This window comes from Quercus lobata, chromosome 4 (genome assembly GCF_001633185.2).
Source record: "Quercus lobata isolate SW786 chromosome 4, ValleyOak3.0 Primary Assembly, whole genome shotgun sequence".
NCBI lineage: Eukaryota > Viridiplantae > Streptophyta > Magnoliopsida > Fagales > Fagaceae > Quercus > Quercus lobata.
In genome coordinates this window covers 80,852,202-80,868,386 of record NC_044907.1, presented here as the reverse complement: position 1 = coordinate 80,868,386, position 16,185 = coordinate 80,852,202, and the positions used below count along the sequence as shown (strand labels likewise).

Here is a 16,185-nt window from a genome sequence, read left to right as displayed (position 1 = left end):
GTTTCCAGAAGTTGATGAATTATTCTTCTTGATAATCGCAATAGAATCTCAAGTGCGGTATAAATACTGAAATCTGGACTGTATGACATAATCAACACTAGAAAACTACATATAGTAAGGACTTCAATCTATTTAAAAGCTCAACTGTTTTGATGTTTTGACTCCAATACCTGTGTGGCTTGGTGATGGCTTTTTTATTATGTCCATTGGATATGTGGAGCATCTCTCTGTAATATATATGTTACATCAATTTTGATATAGGAAAATAGAGATAATAGAAACAAAGAAAATAAATAATAAGCTTCACCATCTAGAATCTGCTTGGAAACCATAGGCATCACCACCTAAGGGTGGTGTCACCACCAAACAAAGATAAGCACATTCTCAAATCATAATTTTCTCATTCAAATTCTCAGACCCCTTTCTAAGATTACAAGAGCACTAGTTTAGTAGGGTTCATGGATTACACCAATATAGAAAATACCTAATTAAATCCCTTAAAAATCTCAACATTAAAAAACAAATTGAAAGACAAAATTTCAAATTCGAACATAACAACTTAGATGATTGTGGTGCTCTTTGCATCATACTCCCCTAGTTGGAGAAAACTTGACCTTGAGTTTTGAAGCACGGAAGGAACAGAGCTCTAGCACACAACACTTGCCTCAATTCAGGAATCATAGTTAGGAGCACGGAGAATGGAGAAACCTTGCATTCCATCACATCATTAAACTCTTTTGTAATTACAAAATCAATAGGTGGCATCAACACAATCTTATCTTGAACCATAAGAAGTACTATGGTATCCGCTTTTTCCACTTCATAAAGCTGTTTATCTACGTGCACCATGGAGGGCTGATTGATAGCACATTCAGCAACTTCCAATATCATGTCATGTGCACCCTCTAATGTTACACTTCCTTGTGGAACCTTCTCTTCATCAAGGATAATGGAATCATCCTTTTGAACAATAGGCAATGTATATGACACTTCAATAGGTTGAACTAAATTTGCTACGCATGGTTCAAATATTTCACCTTGTTGTTCAGGCTCCTCAATATGTTTTACTTGTTCACGAATGAAGCAATATTAGTTGTCACTAAGGAGTTGTGGCGACTGGCGAGCATCTAAAGCATCGATCCCAGGCTTCTTGAGCATTGCAGAGAGGTCTTAAACTAATTTCATGAGATTCTTGAATTTTTGTTCTGTGGAAGACAGCTCTGTAGTGAAATTAGGACTAGAAATTGTACAAAAATTCACCCTTGGTTTAGTACTAGAAATTGTTCGAGCACTCATCTCATCTTCCTCAAATTGTGCCACATTGCCAGTAGCGAGTCTATCCTAGTGATTGAGATTGTTTCTTCAATCCAAAAAGTTAACATCATAGGTTTTGGACAAATCTCTCATTTTAAGATAGGATGGACTGATGGAGGAACATATTTTTCTCAGAGGTTTTATCTTCCCAATCAGTTGTGGGAGGCTTATACTTTCTAATGCGAAGGTTTTCAACATCATGCCAATAATCCCTAGTTTCACGCATCAATTTCATGTGACAAACTTATTTGTTCAAACAATTGATCCATCTCATGTAACCACTTAGTGAATATCCATGGGTTTCGATGACCATCAAATGTAGGTGCTTCTAATATAACCATGATGCACGATAATATTAACTCATTAACAAAAAATTATAGCAAGAACCTGTAATGAGACATGGCCGGTTGCTATTAAAGTCATGAGTCTGGGATGGACTGGTCTGGTCAGCCCAGATGCTTGCTGGGTTGCAGGCTCGAAGAGCTTGATTTTGTGACTGGGCTGGGTTCTGATACCAAGTTAATGTAGGAAAATAGAGTTAAAAGGGACAGAGAAGATAAATGAAACAAATTCTAAGCTTCACCACCTATAATCTACTTGTAAACCTTAGTCATCACCCCGGAACGGAGTTTGGCATCACCACCAAGCAAAGAAAAACTCATTCTCAAATCAGAATTTTCCTATTCAAGTTCTCATACCCCTTTTCACGATTACAAGAGCACTAGTTTAATAGGGTTCAACGATTGCACCAATCTGGAAAATACCTTATTCAATTCGTTAAAACCCTCAACATTAAAATCCAAATTCAAAATTCAAAAACAAAATTAATTTCAAATTCAAAAATAACATCTTAGATGATTTTGGTGCTCCTTGCATCAAATTTCATGTCTTTTCTTGTTTTGTTCATTGCTACCATTTGTAGTAGTATGTAATTACTCTATGGTTTTCATTGGTATTTGTGGCACTACAGGTATAACAAACCACTCCAGGCCTTTGTTCGTGTTGTGACAAGTGGAACTCTCTGGGCTTTAGAGAGTGAAGATTTTCGAGGAATTTTGAGGTCAGAGTTCTCTAACTTGAGGTAAGATTTTTGAGGAATTTTCAGACTAGGCGTTTCAATTCTTAGGCCAAAATTCTGAGAGATCAAGTGAAACCAGTTTGGATAAGTGGGAGATTTCGGATGGGAAATTACCAGCAACGGAGGACTCAGTGAGGTTGAGATGCGTCATGTTCGCAAAGCCACCAAACTTTAGACGAAATTGTGGGGTCTTCGAAATTGTTGAAAGCAAGGTTAAGCCTCTGGAGATGGCAAAGAGAGAAAAATGTGCTATTGGGATGGATGGGACCTTGAAGCCCACTGCAAGTGAGGTCAACACCAATGACATGACCTATCATCGTATCACAGGTGACCCCATCCCACCCACAACAATTTGTACCCATTTTCCACGAATTCTTTAGAGGATAAGAATAATAATCACAAAAACCATTCCAATAACCTACGGGAAAAGAGTTTCTGAAATGGAGCAAAGCAGAGCTTTGGTCGGAAAGGCAAAGAGGGGTAGATGAATTAAAAGAAAAAGAAGAGAGGGATGAATTAGGTAGAGAAAGGAAGAGGAAGAAAATGAGAAAGAAAGGTACCCGCCCCATATTTGCTCTGGCTTTGATAGAAATCAGAAGGAAGAAGGATATCTGTATTTAGGGTGTTTTGTTTGAAATTGAGACGGCATAGATTAGATAGATATATTTATAGGTAGCCACAATTATCAGGAGAGGGACCATAACCAGGATTATCAACAAGAAGTTCTAATCCCTCGAATTAGCTTTGAAAGTCAGAAAATCAAATTATCTGAGTTAGATATATACAATAAAAAAACCCTTATACAAAAGTATCATTATAAAATTATCTACTGTTTATCAAAAATAATAATAATCCTACCTACTTTAGATTTTAATTCACTTACATATATATATATATATATATATGTATGTATGTATATATTCTAAGCATTGCTCAGTTCACATTTCTTATTATTTATACATAAATGTTTTTTTTGCTGTGGGGGTGGTGGGATTTAGGAATCTTCCAAAGTAATATTTAAGAAATGTTTAATTAGTACCTATATCTCTTAAAATTTGTATGTTTAGAAAAAATAATTTCAACTTATTTTAAATCGAGTCCAAATCTTCTGTCTCACTTTTCCTGCTCCACTCTATACTCCACCAATAAAAATATGCCACGTGTTCACCTAATTAATTAAATACTATCATTATTGACTTATTAATACTACCGTTATTAATTAATAGTAGTATTTAATTAATTAGGTGAACATGCGGCAAGTTTTTATTGGTGAAGTATAGAGTGGAGCAGGAAAAGTAGGACAAAAAATTTGGACTCGTTTTAAATCATTGATATACTAGATCCCTTCAACCATGAAAACGAGTAATACCATTAGAAAACTTTCTTGCTAATGTATCACCAAATCTTCGGTCATTGTTTGAAACTTCCAAAGACTTGGAAAGCTATAGTCTTGAAATTTTGGACTATATAAAAATTGTTTGATGTAAATTATAGAATTACAAATTGAACATTTGAACTCATTGTACATGGGGAGATGTCAATTCAGCTACAAAACTCTTGATCAGCATATAATCTTTTTTAGACCATAACAAAATTGTTCAACACATCAAACCATGAGGCATATGCTCATTGCCTCTACACTGTGCATCTCTAATATGGGAAAAAAAAGCAAGGAATGGACCTTTACAGTGCTCAAAATATATATATATATATATATATATATATATTTTTTTTTCCTTTATGTAAAACTCATATTTCTTGTTATTTGATAAATACTATGAAGAGATAAATTAGTATTGTTTTAAACTTTTAATCTTTTTAACCATCTTTTGATAATTTTGGTCAGAGTGCAAATAATCTTCTTTCATAAATACCCTTAAGTTATTACTATTTGTTATATAATGGACAACATTTTTCTAAATATGTATACATCCACATGTAATATTTTAATAACAAATAATTGGGGGTGGGGGTAGTTGGCTTAGGGGTAACAACTAAGAAAATTTTAATTAGTTGCTTTTATCTCTTAAAAGTTTTATGAAAGAAAATGACATCATTCATTTTTTAAGTCATTGATATGCCAGATTCCTTCAACTTTGAAAACGTGTAACACCATCTGAAGTCTTTTTTTTTTTTTTTTTTAAGTGAAATACCATTAGAAAACTTAAATCCTATTAGCATTTTCACAAGTCTTTGATCATTCTTTGGAACTTCGAAAGACTTTGAAATATATATATATATATATATTTTTTTTTATATTGAGAGAGAGAATTTAATTGTAAATTTAATCTTAAATAATATCATTATAAATAAATAATTTTTATAGAACTTTCTCGATTATTGTAAGCATACCAATTTTTTTTTATAATAATATATTTGAGGAAAGAGAAACAAATGACATAAAAGTAAAACCGACCCAGAAACATGATTGTTACACGTTCAATCTAGCATGAATAATAGAGGGACCTAGGTAACATAATATCTACCGGTTAAATTCAAAACTCTGCAATCAGTATCAAACAATTCTTATACAGTCCAAAATTCCATGACTATGACTTTCCCAAGTCTTTGCGAGTTCCAAACAATGACCAAAAACTTGTGAAGCATTGATGACAAATATCTTTCATTATGCCTTATAGTAAGAATAGTTGTATTTTTTTTTTTTTTGGCACACAAATTGATGACAGATATTTTTCATTCAACCCGTGTGAATTTCGCCTAGTCTTCAGGATCTTTGTCTATTAACCAGCATGAGCTTTCATGGTTGAATGAATTTGAGGGATATCAAAAGAGTAGTGTTATTTTTTTTCTCCAATACACACATTCATGAAAGTTTGAGTCAAAAGCAACGAACAAGAACTGAAGCTAAAAAACAATATATAAAATTTGACACATTTATTTGAGATGTTGCAATAGTATTTTAATTCGTTATCTATCAAAAAGAAAAAAATAACTATAAGGAAACGCAGTACATATAAATTTTTTTTCTTGACTATATTAAGAGAGTTTTAAATATTTTCAAAAAGAAAAATTAAGTTTGAATATATATATATATATATATATATATATTAGTTTTGTAGCGTGACTTATAGCTTTAGAGAAGACAACCCACGACAACTTGTAGCTTATAAAAAAAAAAAAAATTCTAATATTACTAATTGTTGTTGAATATTAGTAACGTATCTAATATCAATTACTAATATTAGTAATTGATGATACTAATTGCTGTTAAATATTACTAATTGTAGTTAAATATTAGTAAAATATCTAACATTAGTTATTGATATTAGTAACTGATGTTACTAATTGTCAGAGTATGATGGTCATAGTACACAACCCACGTGGGTGGATGGCTCAGCAAGTCAGAAAATGTAAAAAAGACAAGACAACACATATAGCATTAACACGAATGAATTGATGAGGTTTATTTCGCATATATTCATCATGTAGGATCCTTTTGGGGTTTGTTTTTATTTATGGGACTTTTGGGTTATTTTGAATTAGAGTTTAATTATTCCAAACCCATGAAGCCTAGTAACTACTAAATTATCAACTACGAAAAATTCCAAACATGCGCAAAGTATCATTAGAATAATTTTCCTACATAGAATTCAAATAAGTCTCTTGTCAAATCATTTTCATATAATGAATAATTCACTTGCTTCTGATCCTCACCTTTTCCATCAATCTGTAATGAAATCCAACTCATAGCCAATGATCAATCAAGCAAAGCACATTCCTAGTTTAGAAAGCATATGTCATTCAACGCCTCTTGCACTATTCATGGGACCTGAACAGTGCATTTAGGCTTATGAACAATAAGGGCCTGTTTGGTCATAGTTTTCAAAAATTGTTGTTTGAAAAGATGTGAAAATTGTGGTTTAAAAGTGTTGTTGAACAACGTGTTTTTAGTGTGAATAAAACAAAAAAATGTGTTTGGTATCATAGTTCAAACAATATTTTTCAGTGTTTAAAAAATGTAAAATATGTGTTTGGTAGGTGTGTTTTTAATGATAAAAAAAGCTGACACATATTAAATAATAATTTTTTAATCCCTTCTTTTTCCCTTCTCTTTCTTTATTCCTTCTCTTCCGTCTTTATCCCTTTCTCTTCAGTCTTCCCTCAGAGCAGAGATCCAAAAAACCAAACTCCCCATCAATCTCCATCTTCTCACCATACTTGTACAAAACCGGAGACGACTCCGTCAATTCCTCCTTCAAACTCCTAATCAAACTGTTACCTTTCTGATTCTTATTATTGTTGTTGTCCTTAGCCTTAGCTTTCCCATTTTTGTTGTCCTTAGCTTTAGCTTTCCCATTGTTGATGTCTTTAGCTTTCTCAGTCCCAGTAGCAGCTTCAACGGAGCCCCAAATCTTCTTCGACAACTCGTAAGTCTTTTGTTCGTGGGGTTTCGAAAAGGTTGGGTCTTTGCCTTTCTTTCCTCGTCCGGCATTGTTGTTGTACTTCTTCCTTAACCTCTTCATCTTGTCCACCAGCTGGGCCTTCGTGACCTCCACGTGGAGGCTCTTCTTAACGAACTCGAAAAACGCAACGGCATCTGAGGCGGGATCCGCGCCGCGCAAGGCGGTGTAGTCCAACATCCCTCATCTTCATCGACGCCTAAGAAGATCGACGGCTGGGCTTTACGTTCGTCGCTGTCGAGTCGTCGTTCCGAATCACTCACACAGATTTCTCAGTTTTTTTGGGTTTTTTTTTTTCCTGTATTCCTCACCAATCGGGTGGGGAGGCGTGATCTCTGTAGCTGCGTGTCAATGGGTTTTTCTTTTTTTTTTTTTTTTTTTTTTTTTTTTTTTTTTTTTTTTTTTTTCTGAGGCAGAATGGCGCTGGGTGAAGGGAGTTAAGGAGGTGAGTGGAGAGTTCCGAGTTCACTACAGCTGGTGTGATCTTTGTAGTGGTTTTGGGAATGCAAGGTTGGTGATGAATTTTAGTGGGAAAATAGATTATTTGGAACAGAGCACAAACGGGACTTGGTCTTTGTCAGCTGCGGATCCGAGTGACAATTGTTATGCTTACAATTTTTGTGGAAAATTTGGTTGCTGTAATTTAAACAATAATAAATTGCCATGCAAATGTTTGCCAAGCTTCATGCCCCATGTTGCTCAGTAGTGGTATTTTGGAGATTTTTCAGATGGGTGCACTAGAAATTCAATGTCCTGTGGCGACACCTTCTTAAACTTAATGATGATGAATATATGGGGAAAACCAGAACAAAGGTATCAGGTTGGAAACGAAACAGAATGCAAAGAGTTGTGCCTAAAAACTGCGAATTGTACTTTGTAAAGAGAGGAGACAGACGACAAAAAAAGCTGATCAGGTGGGCCCATTTGAAACTCACTTTTATTACCGAAGTGCCACTGGAAAACAATTTTGTTGTTTAAAATCTGCTCCGGCTTGATTTCAAAACATGTTGTTCAAACATTGTTTTTGGAGCAACCATTTTTAAACAACCCAGAACACAGTAGGTTAACCAAACACATTGTTTTAAATTTTGGACACTAGTGTTCAGTGTTTAAACACTGAACACTATGTTTTCAGTTGACAAACCAAATAGCCTCTAAGTCGCTCGTGAACAGTAACTATTTTATTATTTTTTTCAGTTTTCAGCAAAATAAGCGATATCCAAACGGACCCTTAGTCTTCAAATTGCACTAATGTTACTAATTGTTGTTGAATATTACTAGATTACTAAATCAATTACTAATATTCAGTCATTGGGTGGGTGGCTCAGTAATCACAAGTCATCAATCTCAGTAAAAAAAAAAAAAAAAGTTTGTCTTCAAATTGCACTGATATTACTAATTGTTGTTGAATATTAGTAACTGAGGTTACTAATTGCTGTTGAATATTACTAATGGTCAATTAGTAACTTATGTTACTAATTGCCAAAGTAACTAATGTTACTAATTGTCAAAGTAACTAATGTTACTAATTAGTAACATCATACACAATCCCACATGGGTGGATGGCTCAGCAGGTTAGAAAAGACAACCCACGACAACTTGTATAGTTAATGTAAACGGTAATATTTTGGTTCAATGAGGATTCATTTAAGTTGAGTGACGTCGTTTTGATAAGTTGTCATGGGTTGTCTTCTCTGACCTACTAAGCCATCCACCCATGTGAGTTGTGTACTATGACTATCATACTCTGACAATTAGTAACATCAGTTACTAATATTAGTAACTAATGTTAGATACGTCACTAATATTCAACAACCATGAGTAATATTCAACAACAATTAGTAATTTTCAACAACAATTAGCAATATCAGTGCAATTTGAAGACTAAAACTTTTTTTTTTTTTTACTAAGACCAATGACTTGTGATTACTGAGCCACCCACACAATGACTCTGACAATTAGTAACATCTGTTACTAATATTCAACCAATTAGTAATTTAGTAATATTCAACAACAATTAGTAACATCAACGCAATTTGAACATTAAGGGTCCGTTTGGATACCGCTTATTTTGCTGAAAACTGAAAAAAGAAAAAAAAATAATAAAAAAATTACTGTTCACACGTAGGTTATTGTTCATAAGCCTAAATGCACTGTTGACATGAACAGTGCAAATGACATATGCTTTCTAAAATAGGAAAGTGCTTTACTTGAATGACTAGAATGAGCTTGATTGATTATTGGCTATGAGTTGGATTTCATTACAGGCTGATGGAAAAGGTCAGGATCAAAAGCAAGTGAATTATTCATAATATGAAAATGATTTGACAAGAGATTTATTTGAATTCTATGTAGGAAAATTATTTAAATGATACTTTGCACATGCACATGTTTAGAATTTTTCGTTGTTGATAATTTAGTAGTTACTAGGCTTAGGCTACATGAGTTTGGAATAATTAAACTCTAATTCAAAATAACCCAAAAGTCCCATAATAATTATAAAAAAATAAAAAAAAAAACCCAAAAGGATCATTATTAAAGACAAAAAATTGTCCTAGAAATGGAGATTGAGTTCACACGAGTAGTGAGAGTGGGATAGAGTTAAGAGTGTGTGAGAGCCACTGCAACTTTACCATTGAACAAGTCTGAATCCCATATGGCCCATGTTACTATGTAGAATGCAAATGTGCCAAATTCTCATACTATGGTTTTAATTTGATAGGTAACACTAATCTCTTGGCCCATACCACACTGTCTGTATGACCTTAAAGACTACTAGGAAATATAAAACCAAAATTGCTTCGACACATTAATCCCCCAAAGCCCCTTCAACACATCATTCAACACTGAGAGATTTCAAGTCTATTAGGAAATATAAAACCGAAATTACTTCAGGTCTTTGACAAGGCTTTCTCACCTAATAAAAGTTGAGAGATTTCAGGACCATTTAGCTAAAGAGTAGGGCCACTAGCACATGTAACAATGACAAACACATTATTCAACACATTGAGAGATCATGCACATTGGTGAAACATCATTAAGAGCATATCCAAGTAATTCAACAAAAAAGAAAAAGAAAAAGAAAGAGCATATCCAAGTAACGTAAGCAAACTAGGAAAAAAGCTCACTTAAAAAAAAAAATCCATATTCGTTTAACTTAAAATTTAACTGCTCTTTTTTGCATGGTCTCTTTTTTTAATGAGCTCATTTCTTAATATTGCTTACTTGGATATGCTCTTAATTGTTGAAACATGTACTAGTGGCCCTACTTTTTAGCTAAATAGTCCTGATATCTCTCTACTTTAATTAGGTGAGAAGCCTTGTCAAAGTAGAGTTGTGCTAAAGACACAATTTTTGACATAATTTTATATCACAACTCGCTATACAGTGAATTGTAATTGATAAAAATATGTCAGTGGACCATGTGGTATTATATTGACGCAGTTCTCAAGGTCTTAATATTGCTTACTTGGATATGCTCTTAATGATGTTTCAACAATTTGCATGATCTCTCAATGTGTTGAATAATGTGTCTGTCACTGTTACATATACTAGTGACCCTACTTTTTAGCTAAATAGTCCTGATATCTCTCTACTTTGATTAGGTGAGAAGCCTTGTCAAAGTAGAGTTGTGCTAAAGACACAATTTTTGACATAATTTTATCTTTCAACTCGCTATACAGTGAATTGTAATTGATAAAACTATGTCAGTGGACCATGTGTTATTATATTGACGCAGTTCTCATGGTCATACAGGCATAATGGCATGAGACAATAAATTAGTGTTTCCCATCAAATCAAAAACGTAGTACAAGAATTAGGGTTTAGGCACAGGTGCCTTCAATTATTCCACATAGTAACATGGACTATATGGGATTTAGACTCATTCAGTAGTTATAAAGTTGTAGTGGGAAACAACACGCCCTCTCTCTCACACTCTTAACTCTATGATGTGATGTATTGTGGGGGCTACACATATTTCAAATAAAATCGTCAAATTAGCAATAATCAATCAAGCTGATACGTCACATATAAAAAAAAAAAAAAAAAAAAAAAAAAAAAAAGCTTGAGCTCCCTCCTATTTTAGAAAAGCATGACAAAATGAAACATTCTGTTTTAAGAAAGAATAATTAAAAGAGAGAGAATTGACAAAAGTCTCTTAATTTTTTTTTTACTTTTGACTGAGACCGATGACTTGTGATTACTAAGCCACCCAGCCAATAACTCTGACAATTAGTAACATCAGTTACTAATATTCAACCAATTAGTAAAATTTAGTATGCGTTTGGATTGCGTCCACGTTCCTGCGTCTGCCTTTTTTTTTTCTTTTGAAGCACGTTTCTGAATAACTAGTGGGTCCCGAGCATTGTTTACGGGACTTACAAACCTCTTTTTTCAACAAAACTTTCATTAAAAATGAGTCTCATGGCACTATTCACACATTTAAAAATTATTTTACTACAGTGTTTTCAATTTTCAGTAAAATAAACGATATCTAAACGGACCTTTAACAACAATTAGCAACATTAGTGCAATTTAAAGACTTAAGACTTTCTCTTTTTTTGACTAAGACTAAGACTAAGACTTGCGATTATTTGTGGAAAACTGAAATCGTGAAAATTTCGTGGAAGACCTCTCAATCTATGCATGAATGATAATTATTAACTTTGCATGAATTTCATTTTCATACTGTTATCACATGAATGAATTGATTATGTGCATGTATTCATGTATAGGTAATGAAAAAAGCGCTGAGAATCATTTGTTAATTCTCTCTCTTTTAAATATTCTTTCTTAAAACAGAATGTTTCATTTTTTTTTTTTTCATGCTTTCTAAAATAGGAAGGTGCTTTGCTTGAATGACTGGAATAAGCTTGATTGATCATTGGCTATGAGTTGGATTTCATTATAGGTTGATAGAAAAGGTGAGGATCAGAAGCAAGTGAATTATTCATAATATGAAAATGATTTGACAATAGACTTATTTGAATTCTATGTAGGAAATTATTCTAATGATACTTTGCGCATGTTTGGAATTTTTCGTTGTTGATAATTTAGTAGTTACTAGGCTTAAACTAGGCTTAGGGCTGCATGGGTTTGGAATAATTAAACTCTAATTCAAAATAACCCATAAGTCCCATAAATAAATAAATAAATAAAACCCCAAAAGGATCCTACATGATGAATATATGCATAGTAAACCTCATCAATTCATTCGTGTTAATGCTATATGTGTTGTCTTGTCTTGTTTACATTTTATGACCTATTGAGTCACCCACCCACGTGGGTTGTGTACTATGACCTAGGAGGCACGGGTGCGTTTCGGGACTCGGGTGCGGGTGCGGGTGCGGGACTCGGCAATTTTTGAAAAAGGTGGGTGAGGGTGCGGCAGGACTCAGCGATTAAAAAATTAATAAAAATATTTTTATTTATATTTTTAATATATTACTAGGCATATTTTTTCACATTATTTACACATATACCAAATTTAAGAGTAATAGTAGATAATAACTAAAACATGATGTTCATAAATTAAATAAAACCCACAAGATTAATCTTTTTTTTTTTTATTCTCTCCATTCACCTGCCACTCCAGTGCCAACAAGTCACGGTCTCATCAGAATATCAACTTTACCTTTTTTTTATTTTTTATTTTATTTCCCCAAGGCTTCCATTTTCCAAAGCTTAATCTACACCACACATTTAAAAAAAAAAAAAATCTCTACACCAAGTCAGCCTATCACTTCTACATATTTTTTCTTCTTTTGTCTTCTACCTTAACCTTTGTTTCTTCCGTCACTCCCCTTCCCAGTTCATACCTTTTCTTTTTTTAACCCTTCTTTAGTTTTCTTAAACTAGTTTACGCAACATCTAGACTGAGTAGAGGCAGGAAAACAAGACAGAGAGAGAGAGAGAAGAAGATTCTGCACTTTTTTTTTCTTTTGAATTTCGGCGTTTCGGCAGGACGCGGTAGGACACGTCCGTGCATCCCAGACTATGACCATCATACTCTTGACAATTAGTATCATCAGTTACTATTATCAGTAACTAATGTTTAATGTTAGATATGTTACTAATATTCAACTACAATTAGTGATATTCAACAGAAATTAGTATCATTAGTTACTAATATTAGTAATTGATATTAGATACGTTACTAATATTCCACAACAATTAGTAATTTTTAACAATAATTAGTAACATCAGTGCAATTTGAAGACTTTTTTTTTTTTAAAGACTGAATTATTAATATTCAACAACAATTAGTAATATTAGATTTTTTTTTTTTTTTTTTTTTGTAAGCTACAAGTTGTCGTGGATTGTCTTCTCTAAGCTATAAGTCACGCTACAAAACTAATATAAATATATATATATATATTCAAACTTAATTTTTCTTTTTAAAAATATTTAAAATTCTCTTAATATAGTCAAGAAAAAAAAATTATATGTACTACGTTTCCTTATAGTTATTTTTTTCTTTTTGATAGATATCGAAATAAAATACTATTGCAACATCTCAAATAAATGTGTCAAATTTTATATATTGTTTTTTTAGCTTCAGTTTCTTGTTCGTTGCTTTTGACTCAAACTTTCATGAATGTGTGTATTGGAGAAAAAAAAATAGCACTACTCTTTTGATACCCCACAAATTCATTCAACCATGAAAGCTCATGCTGGTTAATAGACAGATCCAAAGACTAGGTGAAATTCACACAGGTTGAATGAAAAATATCTGTCATCAATTTGTGTGCCAAAAAAAAAAAAATACAACTATTCTTACTATAAGGCATAATGAAAGATATTTGTCATCAATGCTTCACAAGTTTTTGGTCATTGTTTGGAACTCGCAAAGACTTGGGAAAGTCATAGTCATGGAATTTTGGACTGTATAAGAATTGTTTGATACTGATTGCAGAGTTGCGAAGATAATCTGTAGATATTACGTTATTCGGATCCCTCTATTATTCATGCTAGATTGAACGTGTAGCAATCATGTTTTTGGGTCAGTTTTACTTTTATGTCATTTGTTTCTCTTTCCTCAAAATATATTATTATAAAAAAAATTGGTATGCTTACAATGATTGAGAAAGTTCTACAAAAATTATTTATTTATAATGATATTATTTAAGATTAAATTCTCTCTCTCTCTCTCTCTCAATATAAATATATATTATCTATTTTTTCAAAGCCTTTCAAAGTTTCAAAGAATGATCAAAGACTAGTTAAAATGCTAATAGGATTTAAGTTTGCCAATGGTATTTCACTTCAAAAAAAAAAAAATAAATAAATAAATAAACTTCTGATAGTGTTACACATTTTCAAAGTTGAAGGAATCTGGTGTATCAATGACTTAAAAAATGAATGATGTCATTTTCTTTCATAAAAATTTTAAGAGATAAAAGCAACTAATTAAAATTTTCTTACTTGTTACCCCTAAGCCAACTACCCCCAATTAGTTGTTATTAAAATATTACATATGGATGTATACATATTTAGAAAATGTTGTCCATTATATAACAAATAGTAATAACTTAAGAGTATTTATGAAAGAAAATTATTTGCACTCAAGACCAAAATTATCAAAAGATGGCTAAAAAGATTAAAAGTTTAAAACAATACTAATTTATCTCTCCATAGTATTTATCAAATAACAAGAAATGAGTTTTACATAAAGGAAAAAAAAAAATATTTTGAGCACTGCAAAGGTCCATTCCTTGCTTACTTTCCCACATTAGAGATGCACAAAGTAGGGGCAATGAGCATATGCCTCATGGTTTGATGTGTTGAACAATTTTGTTATGGTCTAAAAAAGATTATATGCTGGTATATCAATGATTTAAAACAAGTTGAGATTATTTTTTCTAAACATACAAATTTTAAGAGATATAGGTACTAATTAAACGTTTCTTAAATATTACTTTGGAAGATTCCTAAATCCCACAGCAATAAAAACATATATGTATAAATAATAAGAAATGAGAACTGAGCAATGCTTAGAATATATATATATATATATATATATATATATGAGTGAATTAAAATCTAAAATAGGTAGGATTATTATTATTTTTGATAAACAGTAGATAATTTTATCATGATACTTTTGTATAAGGGGTTTTTTTATTGTATATATCTAACTCGAATAATTTGATTTTCTAACTTTCAACGCTAGTTTTTATAAATCAATGAATCTGTATCAATTTCTACACAAAAAAAAAAAAAAAAAAAAAAAAAGAATAAGAATAAGAATCTTGTTGGCCCAACCCATAAAATAAGCTAATTCGAGGGATGAGAACTTGTTGCTGATAATCCTGGTTATGGTCCCTCTCTTGATACTTGCGGCTGCCTATAAATATATCTATCTAATCCATGCCATCTCAATTTCAAACAAAACAACCTAAATACAAATATCCTTCTTCCTTCTGATTTCTATCAAAGCCAGAGCAAATATGGGGCAAGTACCTTTCTTTCACATTTTCTTTCTCTTCCTTTCTCTACCTAATTCATCTCTCTCCTTTTTCTTTTAATTCATCTACCCCTCTTTGCCTTTCCGACCAAAGCTCTGCTTTGTTCAAAACTTCTAAAGACTTGGAAAGTTGTAGTTTTAGAATTTTGGACAATATAAATTTTTATGATGCAAATGGCAGAATTGCAAACTGAACGTGTGGTCATTGAACATGTAACAATAATGTAATCTAGGTCCCTTTGTTAAACCAAGCCAAAATGAATATGTAGAAATCATGTAGTCTAGGTCCATTTTATGTCATTCTTAAAATTTTTTTTTTTAAAAAAAAAGGTCCTTTTTATGTCATCTATTTATTTTTCCTCAAAATAAATTAGAAAAAAAAAAAGAGAGAGACTAATTTATAAGTTTTGATCTATGTGCGATGATCCTTTGTAATAATCAAGAAAAATCAATAAAAGGTTTTTTTATACATATTTATTCAAGTTTAAACTACAAAATACATAACTTTAATATATTTTCAAATTAGACATTTAAATTCATTTCCCCCCATTTTAGTCTTTCAACTGTAATCTAATATTAATTTAGTCATTCTGTCAATTTTGTCCAATCTCACCATAAGTTTTAGATTTTTCACTTTATATTTTCAAATTAGACATTTAAATTCATTTCCCCCCATTTTAGTCTTTCAACTGTAATCTAATATTAATTTAGTCATTCTGTCAATTTTGTCCAATCTCACCATAAGTTTTAGATTTTTCACTTTTATTTTCTTCTCACACATGTAGCGTTTTGTCCGTAAGTTTACGTTACTCATTCAATAACTATTATTTCCTGGTGCATGCGTATATCATCACAACAATCACAATCAATTCTATAATGAATACTATGGGAAGGAGCAAACATCA

The 16,185-nt window shown here is 32.1% G+C and overlaps 1 protein-coding gene across 1 annotated transcript; it reads right to left on the bottom strand.

The window, feature by feature from the left end:
- Positions 1-6,456: 6,456 nt before the first annotated feature.
- LOC115988071 (probable transcription factor At1g11510) lies at positions 6,457-7,094 on the bottom strand. The gene has a single exon (XM_031111703.1). It carries the CDS (start codon positions 6,991-6,993, stop codon positions 6,490-6,492), a length of 504 nt encoding a protein of 167 aa, XP_030967563.1. The 5' UTR covers positions 6,994-7,094; the 3' UTR covers positions 6,457-6,489.
- Positions 7,095-16,185: the final 9,091 nt, after the last annotated feature.

What these genes read in the sequence shown, in the direction of transcription:
- LOC115988071 (XM_031111703.1), bottom strand. Translation starts at nt 6,993, where the DNA reads ATGTTGGACTACACCGCCTTGCGCGGCGCGGATCCCGCCTCAGATGCC.